The 21,449-nt window shown below is 43.1% G+C and overlaps 1 protein-coding gene across 9 annotated transcripts in view; it reads right to left on the bottom strand.

The window, feature by feature from the left end:
• FCHSD2 (FCH and double SH3 domains 2) overlaps positions 1-21,243 on the bottom strand; it is a 149,554-nt gene extending 128,311 nt beyond the window's left edge. For 5 of the 9 annotated variants that reach the window (XM_077926892.1, XM_077926894.1, XM_077926893.1 and 2 more), the window contains exons 1-2: positions 15,863-15,919; positions 15,623-15,720 (exon numbers count right to left, since the gene is read on the bottom strand). In XM_077926892.1, coding sequence (XP_077783018.1) covers positions 15,623-15,720; positions 15,863-15,904 — 140 coding nt within the window. In that variant the 5' untranslated portion in view covers positions 15,905-15,919. Of the gene's footprint in view, positions 1-15,622; positions 15,721-15,862; positions 15,920-20,944 lie in introns of those variants that run through there. The other 4 variants (XM_077926896.1, XM_077926895.1, XM_028725871.2 and 1 more) reach the window with 4 other exon arrangements.
• Positions 21,244-21,449: the final 206 nt, after the last annotated feature.

The following is a 21,449-nucleotide window of genomic DNA, read 5'->3' as shown; positions in this document are numbered from 1 at the left end:
TCCGGATGCCTGGAACTGGAACAAGTGAACCTCACTGCTGACAAGAAGCCATTCCTCCAGCCTGCTGTTTTACCACTTGGCTGCGGCTTCATTTCTGGATGTCACCCTCTGCGCTTTTGAATGCGCAGATTTTGCTTGTTTAATTCTTTTACACCATTAACATTTGAAAATGCTTCCAAGATTCTTCAGAGGTAAAGGACAAGTTTTAAACGTAATGCAGAAAATTATTTTCCTTCTGGTCCTATGCTTCAAAGGTCATGTTGATTTTTCGTATGTAAAGTTTGGCCAGGTTGTAAATGCAAACAAAAAGTCTACATTGAGAAATAATATTTCCTTCCTGTTGGTTCATGTTCTGTTATGCAAGGACTATTATATAACCTAGACTGCCTCAGGTTCCAAAGAATAAAACACTTTAATAGTGCACGCAGCTGCTTTCTCTGCTGCCAAGCGGAATATATGTTCTTTTCCTTTGATTACCTATAGATATTTAATATTAGACCTATGATTAAATGGGCACAAGATGTTGGACATAATATTATGTTTGCTGACTGGGAACAGTTATGGACCACAGGTATGAAGTTTACGGCATGTAATGCCTTAAGAGAGAATATTATGAAAATGATATACAGGTGGTACATGACCCCAGTCAAGCTTGCAAAAATCTATCATTTGCCCGACAATAAATGTTGGAAATGCAAGGAAACTGAAGGTACATTTTTTCACCTTTGGTGGACGTGCCCAAAGATTAAGGCTTTCTGGGAAATGATATATAACGAATGGAAAAAGGTATTTAAATATACCTTTCTGAAGAAACCAGAGGCCTTTCTTCTGGGCATAGTCGGCCAATTGGTGCCAAAGAAGGATAGAACTTTTTTCATGTATGCTACAACAGCAGCAAGAATACTCATTGCAAAATATTGGAAGACACAAGATTTACCCACTTTGGAAGAATGGCAGATGAAGGTGATTGACTACATGGAATTGGCGGAAATGACTGGCAGAATCCGAGACCAGGGAGAAGAGTCGGTAAAAGAAGATTGGAAGAAATTTAAAGACTATTTACAGAAATATTGTAAAATTAATGAATGTTAGAAGGATGTTGGATAGAAAATAAGTGGTTTCCAGCTGTAATGCTTTAAGAGATATGAAAAAAATGGTTTACAAATGGGTAAAAGTTTAATGGTAAGGATTTGCTGAACTAACAAACTAAACGGGAATACAAAAAAGGGAGGTACGAGGAGGTCTGGGGAAATAAGCGTAAGGAAGATATGTTATGGAAATTAATGTATTTTTAACTGTTTTTATTTTGTATGTTCTTTTTTATTTTTTATCTTTTTTCTTATACCTTAAAAACTTTAATAAATATCTTATAAAAAAAAGATATTTAATATTAGACCATTGCACATAATAAAAACCATCCCGTTTCAAGAGGTCCAGCCAGTTACATCTTAAGTTGGCAAATGAAGTTCTGTCTTTGACACACTGTGTTCACTCTACTGCCCCAAATTCTAAAAAGCAACTACCCCTATAAAGGCTATTATGTAAATCTTTCTGCCACGGAGGGTTTCCTGTTTAGTTCCTTGGAAAATAAAACTAAACATGGGGACTGACAACTCCTTCACTAACCATTGTCTTTTCACTGTGGTTTAATGCAAAGGTTCAACCAGTATGAAACATCTATTCTTCCTACCTGGCTGTCATTTATTACTGACCAGAAGCCATATGCAACAATACAGGACAGGTGGCAGTCAGCTACAACACTGTGAAATTGTAAGCTTGACTTTATAGCTTTACTAGAAGCAATTAAATGACGTCTCGTTTAGCACAGAAACTGTGTCACCCAAGATTTTGCATGCAGAAGTCAGATTCTATTGTCCTGACACCATATCTATTTAGGACTTGTAAGTTCTATATAAAACCTTCTAACCCCAGCAGCATGAATATATATATATATGTAAACACCAAGAGGAAAATATTCTAGTCTGTGTAACAGTTTTTAAAATGGATAAGCCACATACTGTAAAGGATTACAATGCGTTGCTATTGGCAACAAAGCTTAAAAAAAAATCAGATTGGGGCATCTAGAATTCCCTTAGCAATCGAAGTAGTAAATCCTAGGCAGCAATTCTGCTTTCATCAGAAAGACACTGGAGTACATCAAATGTTTAGAAGAACATTTCATCCTAGACACAATGGAGTACCAAGACTGGTGGTTTTTCCCAGGGGGGAGGGACAGGGCGGGGTAGCTATGGAAGAAGGTAATCATAGAATTGCTGACATTAAAATGAAAGCTGCCAGTAACAGATGTGCTTGATTTTATATACACAACGACAAATATGCTAGAAATACATCATAAAAGCCCTGACTGGCTTTTGCTGTTGGTAATTACTTCATCTAGACCAGTGATGGCCAAACTTGGCCCCCCCCAGCTGTTTTGGGACTACAACTCCCATCATCCCTAGCTAACAGGACCAGTGGTCAGGGATGATGGGAATTGTAGTCCCAAACAGCTGGAGGACCAAGTTTGACCATCACTGGTCTAGACAGTATTAAGCTACCCTTTAATTAATTTTTATTGAACAAAGAACAAAAGTAATACAAGTAATTTCTACAAAATCAATCCTTTCTCATATTTCCAAGAATTAGCAGGCAATAGCTAGTGCTGCCCCTCTAACAAGAATGCTGATACAACAATCCAATGGGTTATCTCTTCACATATTGTTTATATATATATCACCAGATGAACTCAAGGGCTGGCTCAATGCCTGGACTACAAAGTATGCCACCTGTACCCTACAAGCCTTGGAGACTCATGTACCACCAAGATGTTTAACAGTGGAAAACAGCCTCTGGGTGTCCGGTATTAACTGGCAAAACCATTGAAGAGGTATTTTCTGTTAAAGCTCCCCTCAATCCTGAGAGTTAACAAAAAGTCTGAGCATCCTTAAGAACATATAAAGTTTACTTGAGCAAGCATGTGAGTTTTGCAACTACTATCTCACCAGTTCCAGCAGAGAATTCAACAGCCGCCTGACTACATGGTCAAACTATCAAGTGCCTCCACTGGTGGAGAAGACCTGCAACCCTGGAATAGAGTTGCATGCAAACTGCACATGTGACCCTGTATCCCTTTCTGAGTCAAGCGTAAAAGCAGCTCTTTCCTCCAAGGAAGAAATGTCATCACTCATTGTGATTCAGGAACCTCCTGTGTCCACAGCGAACCATCAGATACACCTATTAATGTACTAAGATAGCATCAGAATGAGAATGACCTTCCAATTATAAATGCCAGTGCAAATAAAAATGTATTGCAGCACTTCTGGGAAGTGCTTGAGTTTATTGGCAAATCTCCAGAAGGAGTGCCAGAACTGCAGGATACCCCATCATACAAGCTTGATGGAAAGTTGAGAGGTCAAGATCACAACGGAACACATAGAGGAGGGCAGCGTCCGAATATAGGAAGGACCCAAAGTGTTGACAGCTCATAAAGTAAAACCCAGCTTCTTGTACTGAACCTGGATGACATGGAGCATTGGTCCGATGCACTCTGTGAACTTGGAGGATTCTTCATGCACAACACACCCACTGCCATCCCAGAAAGCATAGGTGGGAAGAATATTGGAAAAATACAGTATGCGGTCTAGCATCTTCTTCTCAGCACCCAACCAAAAACAGGACATGAGCATGATAGCCCTCTCAAGCTTTTCAAGGTGTAGCAACCAGAACTGTAAACAATATTCTAAGAGTGAACATGATATACATTTATATAAAGGCATTGCAATGTGGGTTTATTTTTGATCTTCTTGCTAATGATGCTCAGTGTGGAATCTGCCTTTCACAGCTGCTGTGTACTGGGTTGACGTTCCATTGAACAAACCCCCATTACCCCAAGACCTCTTTCCTGCTTAGCCACCATCAACTCAGTCTATATCTGTGTACAGTTGAAAGAAGAATTTTTGTCCCAGTGTGCATCGCATTAAGCTTTCACTGAATGACATTTGCCATTGTCTTGCCTGCTCACAGCGTTTCAAGAGATCATTTTGGAGCTCTTTTAAATCCCTTTGTGTTCATTGCTCACACAAACAATCTGGAGTCTTCTACAACTTGACCACCTCATTGCTCACCCCTCCTGGTCATTATATCTCACAGATCTACAATACAGCAGAAGTATGAGCCTGCAAAGTGATAACCAAGCAATATCTGTTCAGGTCTTGGAAGGAATGGAAATTTTAAGCTGTAGTAGCTTACACTCATGATCCAATGTTTGTGTACTCTGGTGGAGTCACATGACATTAGAAAAGAAAGAACAGTTGTATGGACATAGAACTGAATTTTGATATTTGCAAAGGTGTTACAGCTAAGACACGAAGTCAAGGTCACAGTGCTCACTGATGTTTGGATTTGCAGATGATAAAAGAAGGTAGTGTTTCATGAAGTCGAAGCATTCCATGGCACATACCAAAAGCATACCGGTATGGTGCAGTTTTAACTTGACACACAATTCTATCTGAAGCAGCTGCAAGCTTCACAAACACTTCATTGAAAAAGCAGAACCACGTGATATCTGTCCCCTCGTGTTATCATAATCTTTGAACATGTCACCTATACATCACCCATTTTACGGATATACTACACCACATGGTGCCAATTTATGTCACAGATAAACAAAAGGCTGGCTCTTTGGTATTCTGTAGTCAAAGCAAGATAAAAATCTATAGCAATTATAGCAAGAAACACGGTAATATCCACTATGGAAATTTGCAACCAACATTTAAACTTTCCAGAAAGGAGGGTTGGACCCCATCATTGTTAACGATGCATATGAAGTATTACTTATACACAACGAAGTAAATGTATATTTTTTCTTTAAAAGGGTGTTGTGTGCCAGTTGGAGGGTTTATAACTGCCAAGGCCATCTATTTTATTCACTAATCCCCAGGGCAATGGTTTGGACTCAACTCAGAAAATCTAACATACTAGTTGAAACCATGGGTTGTAGTCAATATAGCACTCAGCAGAACGTGAAGGAAAAATCTTGTGCTGGTGCGACAATGGAATTATCTCCCCCTTTCATCCCCCAATACCCCTTTAAAGTAATTCTGTGGTTCCCCCAAACCCTCCAGATAAATTAATGGGGGAATAGGAAATCCTCTTATGTGAGCATTAACCCTTGTACTAACAAAAATGCTGCCCCATATGTGTACAGCCAGGAGGGAAGGGGCAGGAATGCCTCATTCACAAATGGAACTCCACTCATGGTTCTTGGGTTCCAACCCATAGTTCCAAATATTGGCTAAAATGTCACTGCGATCAAAGTTAATCTACCAAATCTCCCAAGGCTATATTATGGGATACAGAATTTTCCAGAGACAAGATTAATGTAAATCTTCACCAGCCTAAGTTTCTGGACTGTATTTAGAGGCAGCCCCACATATTACATATTGCAGTAATCTAACTTAGAAGTTACCAGAGCATGGATGACAGAGGCTAGGCTATCCCTGCCCAGAAAGGGGCACAGCTGGGCCACCAGCCAAAGCTGATGGAAGGCTCTTCATGTCACCAAGGCCACCTGTGGCTTAAACAACAGTAAATGGATCCCAAAGTACCCTAAACTACATATTTGCTCCCCATCAAGAGCAGGCAACCTCCCATCCATAGTCTAGGGAACTACCCACTAATAGTACCTCAGTCTTTTCTGGATTGAGCTTCAGTTTGTTGGCTCTCATCCAGGCCATTACTGAGGCAAGACAATGGTCCAGCACATCCACTGCCCCACCTGCAGATGTAATTGAGAAGCAGAGCTGTGTGTCATCAGCATATTGCTGACAAGAGGCTCGAAAACTCTGGATGACCCCACTTAGCGGTTTCATGTCGATGTTAAACAATATGGGGGATAAAACTAAACCCCGAAGAACCCCACACTGAAGGCTCCATGGGGCCACGTCGCACTCGGCAAGCATCGCCCTCTGGAAATGGCCATCCAAGTAGGACTGGAACCACCACAACACAGTGTCATCCCACAACCCTGCAAAGTAGGACAGCTACTCCAGAAGGATAGCATGGTTGATGGTATGAAAAGCCACTGAGATGTTGAGGAGAATTAACAGGGACACATTTCCTCTGTCTCTCCCCCAACAGAAGTCATCATACAGGATGACCAAAGCAGTTTCTGTGCCAAACCCAGGCCTAAGTCCTGACTGAAACGGATCCAGTAGGCATACTGTATGGGTGGAGGGGAGAGGGGTTATTGGTTTGTGTCTTTCTGTTCCTGTTTTTATCGTGTAGTTTGTGCTTTTGTATTGCATTACGCTGCGAACAGCCCTGAGAATCTGCCGATGAAGGCTGATATACAAATTTAACCAATAAATGAAACAAATAAATGGCAACATGTGTGATCGAAATATTGCTCCATTTCAAAACAAAACAGCTTCATGAAAAGCAAACTAGCGACCAGCATGTCTTTCAGAGAACTTGAAATGCCAATGGTGTTGAAGTTACACGGAGGGTTTTGACTAGCATGTGTCTATAAGACCTTAGCTAGAAAGTTCTAGTAATAATAGAAAGAAATGCTGGATGATCTCACCCCTGAAACTACGACTGTTCCAAATATCCTAAGGCTAGTAGGGAAAGCGGTTGGACTCACAAACTCTGGCACAAAGAACAGTCTAGAGGCTACCAGCAAATAAGTAAAACATTTGTTTCTTTGTTTGTTTATTACATTTCTATACTGCTCTTCATCCTAAGATCACAGAGTGGTTTCCAATATGAAATAGTCTGGTGACTATAATGAAGAATAATTGCTAGATGTAGCTGATTTTCTTTCAAGAGTGTTTTGGGGTGTTTTTTTGGTGTGCTTTTTTAAAAAAAGACCTGGCATTAGTAAGAAAATAATTATGGTGGAGAATGAAGGAGTGGCAGAAACTGTATTAGGTGCCCCCAAGGAAAGAAACCTAGGAAATATTATCTGTTTTTCAAAAATTACCTGTCTGTTGTAATAGGAGTACGACTGAAAGGCACCAACACTTTTAATTTAATTCCTTCAAAAAGAAGCAAAATCCAGAGCTCTGTCCATGCTATGCATTAATGTCCTTTCAATACAACATTTCCCCTGCTCAATATTGTTAAAGCATTTGCTTTGAAAGAGATGCAAATCAAACAGCAAGCTACAGTCTCACAACTAAGCCACTAAGTATTGCATTTCTCAATTTCCACCCTCTTTCCTCTAATCAGATTCCTGATCACAGATCCCTGTTTATCATATTTGCTGTACATGTTGTATTCTATGGCTCACGCAACGCATTAAGTTGTGCCTGCTAGCTGAACGTATTTGCTTTTAAGATTTCCACTACATGCTCAGGTGCGTTCCCGAACACAAGGCAGTCTCTTCTACAGTAAGCAAAAAATGCTAAAGCTGGAAGGCAGACTCAGAAGCTTTTCTTGTAACTGGAAAGTTTAAAAGGAAAGGAAATTTAGATTGCTGGTGTCTGGAAACAGGACAAGGTAAACATCAATAGTATTTGAAAAACCTTCAGTGCAAGGAGAGCCTAGAAATCTGATCAGTCTTAATAATTCTTTCTAGAGCCATGACTTTAATTAGTGGAAAGAATTGCTTTTTTACTAAAATCTACTCAAAGAGCAGAAGACCTTAATATGTTCACCTCTGATCCTTTTCACATGGTAAACCAAGTTGTAGCTGCTAAGATATGTGTTAAAGATGATGTGAATTACAGTTATTCAAAGCACATTTTATTTGTAGGAGTTTTTCTCCAAGTACCCTGTTCTCACCCTGTTCTTCAATTTCTATACATTAGGAGAAAATTGAATTCAATAACTGCTTTTATTTCCATGTTGAGTCTCTACAATGCCACAGTCTATGTCCAATAGGCATCTTGATTTTGAAGTCTATTTCTTGAACATATTTCTCTAATTAGTGCTTGGAATCTGTGTCACTTGTTAACTAACATTGTTACAACAATGTAATGAAATAATGTTTCTGCTTTGATGCCTTTATGTTTTGTTAGGTACATCATCAATGGCAGGCTATACTCAGTTATTCCGTTTAAGACATATACCCAATAATCAAAACATGATTCGCTGCCCTAGAATAACTATCTTACGATACCTGAGTTAGCAGTATGTAGCATCTTCTGATTTCACCCCATAATTTCAAACTTCTGTAGGACTAGGCTCTTCCCAAATTTAGATACAGTACTTTAATCTATTCCCGCCTCCTACTGAGGTACTTGTTGGATAGAAACCACATAACCAAGTATTCTTTATCTACACTTATTATTATTTTTGCAGTGACATAAAAGATGGAAGGATAACTCACCAAGCTTTTATGTCTTTTGAGAATGATTGGCAGTGGTTTAGTCATGCTGGCCACATGAGCCAGAAAGCTGTCTGTGGACAAACGCTGGCTCCCTCGACTTGAAGCAAGATGAGCGCTGCATCCCATAGTCACCTTTGACTGGACTTAACTGTCCAGGGGTCCTTTACCTTTTACCTTAGTACATAGTAAATTATAGCTTTGACTGGCCGGCTAAACCAGGTGAGCGTAGCCAATGAGTCTTAAACCCTCAGTGAGTTAAGGACTATCCCTGCATTCAAAGACAGGCTCCGGCAGATTGCGCAGACAAGACCAATAGCAGGTCCAATGTCAAGAAGGTGGTTTCTGCATGAGCTGTAGAGGGAAGTGAGGGGCAGATGGGGCTCATCAACCTGGGAAGGAAAGGGAAAGGGAAATGGATCGTAAACCTCTGCTGCCTTGTGGGATATCTTCATGAGAAGAAAAGGCTAAGGAGTAAACCCTACACAAATCTAGAGTGGAGTCCCTAAGATGGTGGGATGGTGCCTTGTACGCCTCGTTCCAGCAACTCCTGCAGCCAAGCTGGTACCAAATGTATTGTTCTGCTTTTCCTTGGACTACACAGTGAGGCTGAGAGGGAGATTTTGTTGTCTGGGCTTCTCAGGACCTCCAGACACACTGCCCAGGCTTGTGCCTCGGGGAGGTCACTTCAGTACTACTAATGCAGTGGTTTGACTTCACTCCCCAAAGTACACTCCATTCTCTCTGGAGACAGATGGATGCCAACAAAATTAGTGGAAAGATGGTAAGGGAGCTGAGCTTTATTTGGTTGGTGGGTGGATGGCCCTGCATATGGTAGGTGGGTCTTATACAATTTGTGACCTACCAAGCTGCAAGCCAGCCATATATTGGGGGGGGGGGGATGTCAGATGCCTGACAACCCCCCTGGCATTATAGTTCCAGACAGGCAGCAAGAACAAAATGTTTACTGACCCACCGTGCCCCTCTACCTCCCACTTGGTCTGATGGGTCACAAGTTACAAGAGTTGAACTGGATGGCCAAATTTTGCCTGGGTTCCTTTCAATTTTACTATTATTCAATTCCAGCACTGGCAAAACACATACATGCAACCCGGAAAAACCCAGTAGCTCAATTCATAGAGTGGAAAAGATAGACAGTAAGCCAGTGCTCAAAAAAAGCACATTATCAGTGAGAAAGCTTCAATAATAACACCTCTGTTCAGGCAATGCCTCATGAAGAATCCGTACAGAAGTGAATCTTATTTGCAGTGGGTGTGTTCTGTCTTTCATGTGGCTATTTCATGTTTACCAACTCCCTTCCTCTGAAGACATGGTAAAGCCAGGAGAGCTTCAGGAAGGGGTGGGTGGATTTCAGTGGTTGGCATTAAGTCAGCCAGTTTGTTTTGAAAAGAAATAGAGAAATCAATGGAAGATGTGTCTTTCTATCAATAGCTCTGGCCAGGATAGCTGAAAAGAACCCTAATGTTCTGAAGGTGACATGCTTAATTTATGATTGCCAGATGCTGGAGACAGTTATCAGTTTCATACAATCTGATGAATTTACAGAAGCCTCTGGCTTGCCTCTGCTGGAAGCAGAGTTCTTAATTGTGTGGCTATAGCCTACACCACTAGTTTTATCTCAGTGTTCAAGGACAGAATACTGTACAGTATCTTATGCAGGTGTTTGGTTCCAAGGGTTGCACTTATATGCAAAAATGCATATGGCTGTGAGTCCTGGGAGGCAGGACCCAGACTGACTCCAGCTACAAAACATAAGCCGATAAACAGACTCTTGGGCTCAAGTATTGCTTAGGGAGGGTTTGTTGCTGTTACTGATGTTTGTTTGTTTTTTAGATACAGTGGTACCTCGCAAGACGAATGCCTCGCAAGACAAAAAACTCGCTAGACAAAAGGGTTTTCTGTTTTATGAGCTGCTTCGCAAGACGATTTTCCCTATGGGCTTGCTTCGCAAGACGGAAACGTCTTGCAAGTTTGTTTCCTTTTTCTTAACACCGTTAATACAGTTGCGACTTGACTCGAGGAGCAACTCATAGAACGCAGTGTGGTAGCCTTTTTGGAGGTTTTTAAAGACTTTGGTGATTTTTGAAGCTTCTCCAAAACTTTCCCGACACCGTGCTTCGCAAGACGAAAAAAATCGCAAGACGACAAAACTCGCGGAACGAATTAGTTTCGTCTTGCGAGGCACCACTGTATTATGATTTATGTGGAAATTGTTCAATTTGGTTGTGTATTTTTGGATAGTTTATGTTGTAAGTATGTGTTTCTTCATGTTGTAAGCCGCCTTGAGCATGGTTTGAACCATGGAAAGGCAGCATACAAATAAAATTATATAATGTATATCTAAACCCTTGGGGGGGAAACTCCCCAGTGAGCATCCTGGGGCCGCTGCAGGCAGAGCGCCGAGAAAGCCTTGCCCTCCCTGTCCCTCGAAGCAAGGCTGAGAGCTAAAAAGCTCTTTCTGCAGCAGGTTTTACCAGCACAAAAAAAGCTTTTAAGCTCTCTGCCTTGCTTGCATTTAACTTGTGGGATTTCAGTCACCAGCCTTCAACCACATATGGTTGAAATCACCCAAGTTAAAAGTGCTTAAGATGCGACTGTACTGTAGTGAATTATTAAAGGTCCAAGCCCTGCAAAGAGAGCAAACGCGAGGACTAAGCTCCGGGGCCTGTGTATCCTAAAGGAATACCACCTGTTGAATGCACTGCCTTATTTAAACCTGGAAGGCTTCACTTTACAGCCTTTCCTTCAAGCAGTTAAGCTCAGGCCAGGTCTTCTCCCAAACAGCCCCCACTTTTTAGGATGCATTTTGAGAAATGTCTGCCTGGCTCTTTCACTGGCTGTTGAAGACATGGCAGTTTTAGTAGATGTTTTCTTCCGGTGGATGGCATGGGTAAAGGTACCCCTGCCCGTACGGGCCAGTCTTGCCAGACTCTAGGGTTGTGCGCTCATCTCACTCTATAGGCCGGGAGCCAGCGCTGTCCGCAGACAATTCTGGGTCACGTGGCCAGCGTGACATCGCTGCTCTGGCGAGCCAGCACAGCACACGGAACGCCGTTTACCTTCCCGCTGGTAAGCGGTCCCTATTTATCTACTTGCACCCGGGGGTGCTTTCAAATTGCTAGGTGGGCAGGCGCTGGGACCAAACGATGGGAGCGCACCCCGCCGCAGGGATTCGAACCGCCGACCATGTGATCGGCAAGTCCTAGGCTCTGTGGTTTAACCCACAGCGCCACCCGTGTCCCATTCTAATTTATACATTTTAACTGTGATCTGAAGCTGCTGGGGACTTGATATTTTAATCTGTGGGCTTTTTGTGTTTTTAATTTGGGTGTGGATTACAGCAAAGTGGACGCTGAGAAATACTAAAAAGAACTGAATTCATTCTGGAGCACGTTATTAAATGCAAGCTTTGGTGCATAATAGAGAGTGTTGGCTCATCTTTAAACAAGCCATGACACATACTCCTGAGACAAGCAACCTTCTGTCCCTCTGTGAAGATGAGCCACCATGCCAAATCCACACCTCCATGCTTGTATCACATCAAGTTCCAGCATCAGATTACTTTCACTTTTTGTACAAGCAAGGTGGTTAAAAATAAACATCACTCTTTTACAAACACAGTTCTGAACACCAAGTCAAATCTGGGACAGCACAGTAGGAGTCAAAAGAAGTCATCTATTCCACAACAATGTGCCATGTGGCTAGTTACTAAAAATTCCTGCAAACTACAGTGCACAGTAAATTAAGATTCATGTTTAAAACAAAACATTTTCCTTGTGTATTTACATTATAGAAGGCAACTGCAAAAGAAGCTAGTTCAGAAAAAGATCTGTAACCTCTGGAGGGACCTCCATTTCCCCATGCAAATTGCAGGAGTAAAAAAAAAAGTGTGCACATTTGTAGAATGTTCTGTCTTACTAATCACATTTGCTAAAGCACGAATTAGTAACTTGTATAGCAGTTTTAAGAACACAGCTCATTTATCAAGTTCAGTTGCACATCATCTATGATAACAGAGCTCCCAATTCTCCCAAGTGCCACTTCTTATGTAGTCAAAAATGGCACCACACACACACACACAAATGGAACCTCAAAATTTGCAAAAGCCCCCACTCCAGCTCAACAGCCAAAGCCTGTTGAATAACCGGGGGGGGGGGGGGGTTTGTCAGAAAACTGGGTGGAGGGGGGATGGAATGGCAGGAACCCTGAACAGATACTATTCACGCTGCAACATTTTGTCACCTCTATTGCTATCTCAGTTGCTGAAGAGCATAAATTATCACCCTCTATTGCTCAATAGGTGCAGAAATCCATTCATTAGGAGTTATTTGAATTTGAATTTTTAAGTACCGTATTTTTCCGTGTATAAGATGCCCCCATGAATAAGACCATCAAGCCCTATTCTTTTGAACCCCAAATTAAGAAACTGGGGCAGAGCCAGAGCCTGAACCCAGGCCGCCCATGCCAGAGCCTGAAACGGACCCCAGGCTGCCCACGCCAGAGCCCAAACACGAACCCAGGCCGCAAAGACCAGAGCCGAAACATGAACCTGAACTCTTGTGCATTCACCATCCATGTATAATATGACCCTAATTATTAACCCAATAATAACAACAGCAATAGACTTACTATAGAAACAAAACTACCATGTGCAGAAGAGAACAGTCCTTTGTATGTTAAATCAGATATGCGCTTTTGTCCATGTACCTCTGTTCTGCTACGAGTACCCCTTAATTCTACTTGCTTTGAATAATCAGTGCTGACTCTGAATTGCTAGTTACATTTAAGTGTAGAAGTGCCAATTATTCTGCAATAATTAGCAGTGCATATTTGACACCAAAATTACAAAATAATTTTTAAAAGCAGTCCAAAAACTTTATGATCAGGAATGGACATTATCACAGCCAGAATGGGAAGACACGACAACTGAAGCACAGTTGGAAAAATCAGATTACTTATGTTTCAGGCATTTACAAATATCTTTCAACAGTAACAGAACAGAATCTTAAAATTGGCTGTCGGCAGACAACAGATTTTTCAGCTCATATTTAACAAGTTAGATGAGGAAAAAAAGAGAAGAGCGTGCTGGCACTTAATTAGCAGTACACTCTAAAGTTTAGTGAATCTTAAGAGAACTTTGAAATATAACTAAACCACCCCATCTGGATTTCAGGGGGCATCTGATTCTACCCACAAGAAAGACAAGATTTGCTGTTGCCCAGGTCTCTGTTGTTGCTGCTGCTGCTGTTGTTTTAAAAAAGGTAGCTACAGTCTAAAGCAGATGAACCATTTGGTTAGTGTCTGCCTGTCTTATTTTAATGCATGAACTGTTGTAAGATCTAGCAGTTATTAGGCAGGATACTTGTTTCCCTGCAGAAGTTTCACAACTGGATTTGTATGAGATTGTACATGTTTGACTGACTGTGATTGTCCCTCAGTCTTGGGGCTGAGATGCATTCTAGTTATAACACATGAGGAGGGCAAGAATGGTTGACAAGTATTGGAAGAATATTAGCTGCTGCTGCTGCATCCAGCAGGTCAGAGGTTCCCCAACACTCATATGCTGGATGCATGGATTTCTTCAACCTGCCAAAGCCTCTTGAAGCGAGCAAAACTGGGAAAGGGCCAGATCCTATGCTGTACGGGTCTTGTTATTTCCGAAGAACCTTGAACCTTTGATTGCTATAGTGAAGAGATCAAACTCCAACCACAACAACGGCAGGCCAGCTGCAGATCCTTTTCATAAACTAAAACTGAAGCACTTTGCAGATCAGCACTGGTAAAGAATTCTCTATTACAGATGTTCTCTATGTAGTTGCACCTCTTATCTTCCTCCTTATCTTGCACTGCAATGCTTCAGAAACTAACACAGAAAAGACCTATTCAGAATGTAAGCCTGAATTAATTTACAAATACCCAGGTTTTAGGGGCATATTTGAAATTTCGAATGCGAGTTACTCCAATATATCATACACAGCCATTCCATGTAAAATGTGGAATAAGGAATCATGAGAATTTGTTTGCAGGTGGTAGGGTGGCTGCAGTTACATCCCTCATGAAACTATAGACTGCCCTGCACAGGTCTTTTGTTTGATAAAGACCAAAGACTGTAAACAATCACTTACCATATATTATATTACAATAGACATATTTGCTTGGGATGGCTCAGTCAGTAGAGTATGAGACTCTTAATCCCAGGTTGTGGGTTCAAGCCCCACCTTGGACAAAAGATTCCTGCACTGCAGGGGCTGGACTAGATGGCCCTATGATTACACATTCTAGATATCACAACTTTACATGTGTCATGTTATAGAAAGTATTGAGAGAAGAGTTCCTGGACTTGCAACCAAGTGCCACGGTCATAAAGTGTAATCCCTATAAACAACCTACTCAAATCAACCTGACCGTGGTTAACTAAAGTTTATTTCACCAAGAATGCATACTCGCTATTTTTACATACCATATGCTGCAATCTTTCCCATAAAAAGCAAGTTTAACTAGTTAAGATAGTGATCTTCATAGACTATGGAGCTTTTCAGAAGAATTTCAGTGATACAGAAGTACTGTCAGATTATAGGACTTTATCAAGCCGACACTTTCTAATCTGTCTCTTCCACCTTTTCTACGTGCTGATATATAAGCCTAGGTAATCTTTTTGAATTTGCAGTTAGTGAAACACAGTACTGAGGGGGAAAGGGCAGCTACAGGTTTATTGACATTTAAATATTCCTCAACATGTCCATCCTAGAAATCAATGGTCTCTAAATGGAGCCATTGATTATTTCTCCAGATGCTTCTCAGATACACATTACACCCCATAGTTGCTTTGACAATAAAATGCATAAACACTAAGAACAAGAAATTCCTCTTTAAGATCAGGTTATAAACGAATTTTGTACTGATCAACATAAAGGACAGTTGCATAAAGGCTGAATTAAGAAACATTAGTTAAATGCAATTTAGGTGAATTACCACACCCAGACATTTGTAAGGTAAAGCTAGGAAGCATCGGAGAGCTTTCTATAAGAAGAATATTCCCAGAAGGACCTGGATTGTTCATGACACATATTTATAACCACCCCTCTTTCAAACTGAGCAAGTATGCATTGTGTTAGTTCCAGTTATAATTTCCAGCTGTGTCAATGCTTTAAGAGTCTAAAAGCAGGAAATCCAAGAGGAAATTCCATCGTCAGTTCCCGGAGTTTTGTAACCCAAATGTTCTTCCAAAAAGGAGCTCTGAAAGGAATCTGGGAGTGTTTGTTGTAGCCTTACCTCATATCTTCAAGTAAGTCACATTCTGCCTGATGTTTGGCTTGAATTTTTGTCATCTGTTCAGCCTGGATAAGTTTTAGCTCTTGAGTGATTTTCACCTTAAAAAATAAAAAGACATATAGTGAAAGGTGTGATTTAAAATCTGTTTTAGTCTTGTAAAGTTGGTTCTCAAGATGCTAGATTCTGGAACATGTTATTTCATATTACAAGCTCCATGAACAGAGACATGTTTTTGCTTACTTCTAAACATTGCAGTTCCAAACTTTGTAGAATAGGCAGCATGCCCTCCACCAATCTGTTTACAGTATATGGTCTACACTCCTGGAAGGCGCCATGTAGCAAACATACCCTTCCTCTGAATTTTCTCTGAACTGCAGTAAACTTGAGGAGCAGGTGTCATGTCATGATGATTTGAAGCAAGCAGACAAAATGTTAGCACGGAAAGCACCTCACCACCACTAAGGAAGAGTAGGAGCCACTTCTCTATTGCAGTGAGCTCTGAAGAAGGCAGAAAGGCACATGTTTCTCACAATTTTACCCAAATCCGGTTTTACAGAAAACTCCCCTCTTTCTTTTTCCACATCTTTTCTCCCACTCAGCCAAGCTATCCCAGGAGGTACTATGGAGCTTGAGAACAAGTTAGAAGCAAAGGCAAATAATGGCCAACTAGTGAGCCAGCCTAAAATTTATGGATCCCTAATCCACAATATTCTCATTTTATAATTTGACAACTGTAGCAACTAACATCGGCAAGTTTTTAAATTCATACCATTTGCCAAAGTAAAGTCATTTGCATATCCTATTTTGAATATCTCAAGCTGGCACAATGCAAAAAACTTTGCCTTTGGATGGTATTGCAAGCAAACTTTTCAGATTGCTAAACAGCCAAACAATCAAGAGAACTTAGAGTCTCAAGCTTTGAGCTACTGAGATGTCACCTTGCAGTCAGGTCACATATGAAGTTGGCAAAAAAACAAACAAGGAGGGAGAGGGCGCTCAGAATTCCAAGGTGCAAAAAAGCTTGCTGAAACGTTTCTCAAAATTATTCTTAAAATGCATATAATGTGAATTACGTGAGTCCTTATTTCTCTCTGTTCTAAACACTGTATCGAATTTAAACTTCCATACCTACAGCCTCTCACTGCTTCCTGGTACTGCGAGCAATATGTTCACTTCTCTCTAAACATCCAAGCACAGACCCACTTGCAACAAGAGATTCAGCTCTGTAGTGCTTGGAGCAAGAGTGTGAATACTGAGGGGAAAGAGGTAAAGCACTCCCAAAGTCAGGATGTTTAAGAAGAACACCACAACACAGGATGAGTCTTCTGAACCTGGCCAATGGTCCATCTAGTTCAGCATCTTGTTCTCAGGATAGCTGACAAGATGCCTCTGGGAAGCCTGCAAGCTGGATGTGGGTTTAACATATCTCCCGGCTGCGATTCCCAGCAACTAGTATTCAGAGACATATTATCATTATTACTATTATTAATTAGATTTGTAGAACGGTGCAATTGATGCAACTAAATTTCACATTGGTTGACTCCATGTAACATCAACCTTTAAATGCAATTATCTCAGTCGAGAGTCCAACATCCTTAATGATGTTTCCTGAATATAGCAGTCAAATATACCTTTGTGTCGTAACAATACATCATCTTGAGGTCATGTTTTTTTCAAGCTGCCGCTGAGCAGCATGACAGGGGTTGGACTGACTCGTTACAGGCATCACCACAGAAATTCACAAACATTTTTTAAAAGACACAGGCTCAAACCTTTTAACCCTTCTTGCTTTTAGCATCATGTTGAGCCAGATCATTATATAGAGAAAAAACACAACTCTTCTGAAAGAAAAAAAAAAGAACAAAAACAGGGAAACAGACCTTCCCTCAAGCAAAAGCAATCTTCCCCATCTTATCCACTAGGCAACAGAAATCTCACCTCCCCCTCTTCTGGCAATCCCAACCCTGAAAATATTCCCCCAGCAACAAGAATGCCCCAATCCTAGAAAAACACGAAGAGGCAAGCTTTTATGCCCAGTTAGCCAAGACTTAGTACTTTTAAACAAATGGAGAATCCAGTATTCTTTTTTTAAAAACCAAAAAAGCTGAACATGTTTGAATTTTATCCAAACAGCACGAAAAATAAATTCATCAAGCATAGCTGCCTTAACCCATGGAATGGAGATAAAATCCCCTTGTGAAATTGAAACACAGTGCACAATGCATAAACTTGCATGCAATATAAACAGAGTGGAAACTAGAATGGCCTTTAACATAAACTCTGCTTCCTGGCCAAGTCCACCCTCAAAACAACAGAGAGGGGCAGAGAAAAGCATCCTTCTTCCCTCCCCCAAACGTAACAAGCTATCTTGATGCACTGAGGAGTTCAGGCTTTTTGTTTTACACAGTTCAAACACACACACACACACACACACACACACACACACACACACACAAACACTCCAATATATTCGGTCGCATCCAAGTTCCATTTTAAACACACAAACATATATATATGCAGGTCTTTACAGAGTTCTAGTAAACAGGCCCCGAGATCTCAAGGGTAATGTCCTCAACTCTTACAGCACTATACCCCACTCCTAACACTACCAAACACATTATTTGAATTCTTTTTTTTTATCCCCAATCTTGTGCATCACATTAAACATGCTGTCTGATAATACTAGAACTCAGGGCTTTGCAATTAAGCTGGTTATCAAGATTCAGGATATACAACATGAAGTACTTCACACAGAGCATAGTTCTGTGAAAACAGAATGCTAGACTAGATTGGGTTTTGTTCTGATCCATCCAGGCTCCTAAGTTCTTGAGACTTACTCATTCCCCCTTTTATATCACAAATGGTTAACTCCACCCACCCTCATCCGTGTCCTGTAGACTGAATTGCTATTTATAGTCCTTCTGTAACTCACTGCCCAGGTTCTCAAAGTGGTTATCCCCACCACTGGGTGTCAACACCAGAGATGCTGCAAAAGCACCACAAAAGGAAGGAATCTACAACCCTCTCTTATTTCTTTAGAGGCTTTAGCATGGTGCTGTCCTGACCTACCAGAGCTCTTGAATCATATGACTGCAATGCAAACAGCTGACCAACCTCCTAACATCCTAATGTAGTCAAAGTCAACTTTAGGACACCTGACACCACAAAGATTCTTTATTCTCTAATGCTGTCACCAACACTCACTTCCTCTTTTCCCCGCCATCACAAAGTCACCAAACTTTGCTAATGCATCCTATATCCCTAAGGAGCTGCCTCGGTATCCTGCTAGTGTATTTGGCACTGTACATATGCACTCAGATGAGCAGCAGCTGTCCAAGGTCTTTTGCAGGCCTCCTGGCCAATTACCGGTACCTGTAAGCAAACTTCTGAGGCCTTGCACATGCAATGAAGGTGCTTGACAATGGAGCTACAACCCCTGCTAGCATCCACCGCACAGATTTTTGTGGCCCGTTCTGTGTGATCCAACATCACCCTACCCTAAAACAGCACCAGCCTTCCAATCTCACAGCACTCACAGCAAATCAAGCATCCATATAGCTATTTTGATCAGGACCTTAGTCCTCTTATACCAGAATCCTACCTTCCACTCCCGCTGCTCTCTGCAGTGCAGATCATTTCTATTTAACCCAGTCAGTTTCTAACTTCCTATGACAGCCAGCATCCACCAGGAATTGCACTTAGCCCCATATCTAACCAAGGCAGGCAAGCAACCTGACCAAATCGCCATAGCTGACCACCACAGCCTTCAGACACTTTTGGTGCTAACTTGCCTCCCTAACAATCATATTCTGCCACAATTCCCATTCCTCTGCAGCCTACCCTCAAAATCCCTACAGCTCTCACTGCAACTATTTTCTCCACCTCTTCAGCACCTCACAACTGCTTGTTCTCTTGCTTTTACAACCATCCCAATTACACACTGCCCTCCACCAATTCAGCTGCAAACATATGGCACTGCTGCAAAGCCCCGTGCCCCCTTCACTGTGCAAACGGCCCCTTACTTTTAGGTAGCCTGCATGGCACTAGCCCATCCGACACTCAACACACCCCAAATCTCAGTATGTCAAAAGCACCCTTAGGCCCCACTAATTCCATGCCCCAGGGCAACCTGCTACCAACCTCCACCCACTGCAATCTGAATCCAACCTCCAAAACGCTTAGTGTATGTTGTCCCACAGGGACAGCAACCTACCTTCCGCCAGTAATACAGTGGTACCTCGGGTTAAGTACTTAATTCGTTCCGGAGGTCTGTTCTTAACCTGAAATTGTTCTTAACCTGGAGCACCACTTTAGCTAATGGGACCTCCTGCTGCTGCCGCGCCGCCAGAGCACAATTTCTGTTCCCATCCTGAAGCAAAGTTCTTAACCCGAGGTACTATTTCTGGGTTAGCGGAGTCTGTAACCTGAAGCGTCTGCTACCTGAAGCATACGTAACCCGTGGTTCCACTGTATATCTAGCAACCCTTGCTCACATTCACAAGTTGCACTGTACCTCCCCCTTTTAAAAAAGCCTCAATTCATGGAAAGAGACCCAGCCACATTGCCTGTCTTCCGCACCTCCCTGCCCTATGCCACCTTTGCCACAAGCAGCTCTGCAGCCCAAGCAGACACACAAATAGCACCTTTGCAAGCCTCCTTTCCTGTTCCCCCCAAGATGCCACCCCCCCCCGCCAAAATCGAAAGCCTATGGCTTTGCCCACCGCCCGCAACACCAAGCATCCCTTCCACCTGCATCCCGATTCAGAGGCTCCTGCAGCCTGCCTGACAGCTAATAGACCCCCCCACCACCACCATCAAAAGTCCCTGTCTGCTGCCCCCTTCACCCCCCACAGAGCCAACCCTGCCATGCCCCGCACCCTGAAATCCAGCTCCGCAGGCGACACCTCTGCAGCCCCTGCTGCGGTGGGTGCCACCCCCCACCCCCCAAATGCAACGCATTTATAACACACATGTACAAACCCTCCCAAAATCCAAATCACACTCCCCCCCCCCATGGGGCCTTCAACGACCCTCTCCTCCCCCCCCCCGCTAAACCTCTCTAAAGCACGGACCACCCCCCTCATTCGCTCCCCCCACATCACTACGCCCCCGCCCCCCTCTTTTTGCAACCAAGGCTGTCTTTCTCTCTGCATCCCCCCCTCCTCAATTCAGAGCCCCCTCCCTCAATTCAGCCTGCCCCCCCCGCCTGTGAGGGGGCAGCACCTCTCCTCCTCCCTCCCCCCCCTGTTTTTAATTTTTACCTCAGTCCCGTCCCCCCCCCCCGCACGGCCTGCCCCTCCAAGTCCCCCCCCCCTTCCTCACCTTCCTCGGCGGGGGCTGCATGGCGGAGGCGGCGGCGCTGCCGCTCTCGGCCTCCACATCAATCCCTTCCCCGCCCCAAACGGCGGCGGCGGCGGCGGCTCTGCTGAGGGGAGCTGGAGGGGGAGGGGAGCAGGCAACGGTCGGCTCCGAGGAGGCGGCGGCGGCGGCGGCGGCGGCGGGAGAGACGGCGGAGGAGGGAGGAGGAGGAGGCGAAGCCGGCCCAGCTCGGTCCCCGGCGCGTCTCGCTCTCTCTGCGGCAGAGGCAGAAAGCGAGAGAGAGAGAGAGAGGGAGCTGCGGGTGGGCGTGGCCAGGGCGGAGAGGGAGGGAGAGCGAGCGGTGGGCGTGGCTACGGCGCCGGGGGGGGGGGAGGAAGAAAAGGGGGCGCGGCTTTCGGCCCTCCCTTTTCCGCTCCGCCGCCGGAGGGAAGGAGCCGAGCGTCTGTCAGAGAAGGGGGAGGAGCTTGGCGCGCGAGAGAAAGAGGCAGAAAGACCTCGCGTCGGGCGC

Source organism: Podarcis muralis, chromosome 4, assembly GCF_964188315.1.
Source record: "Podarcis muralis chromosome 4, rPodMur119.hap1.1, whole genome shotgun sequence".
Taxonomy (NCBI): Eukaryota; Metazoa; Chordata; class Lepidosauria; order Squamata; family Lacertidae; genus Podarcis; species Podarcis muralis.
This window is presented reverse-complemented; position numbering and strand designations above follow the sequence as displayed.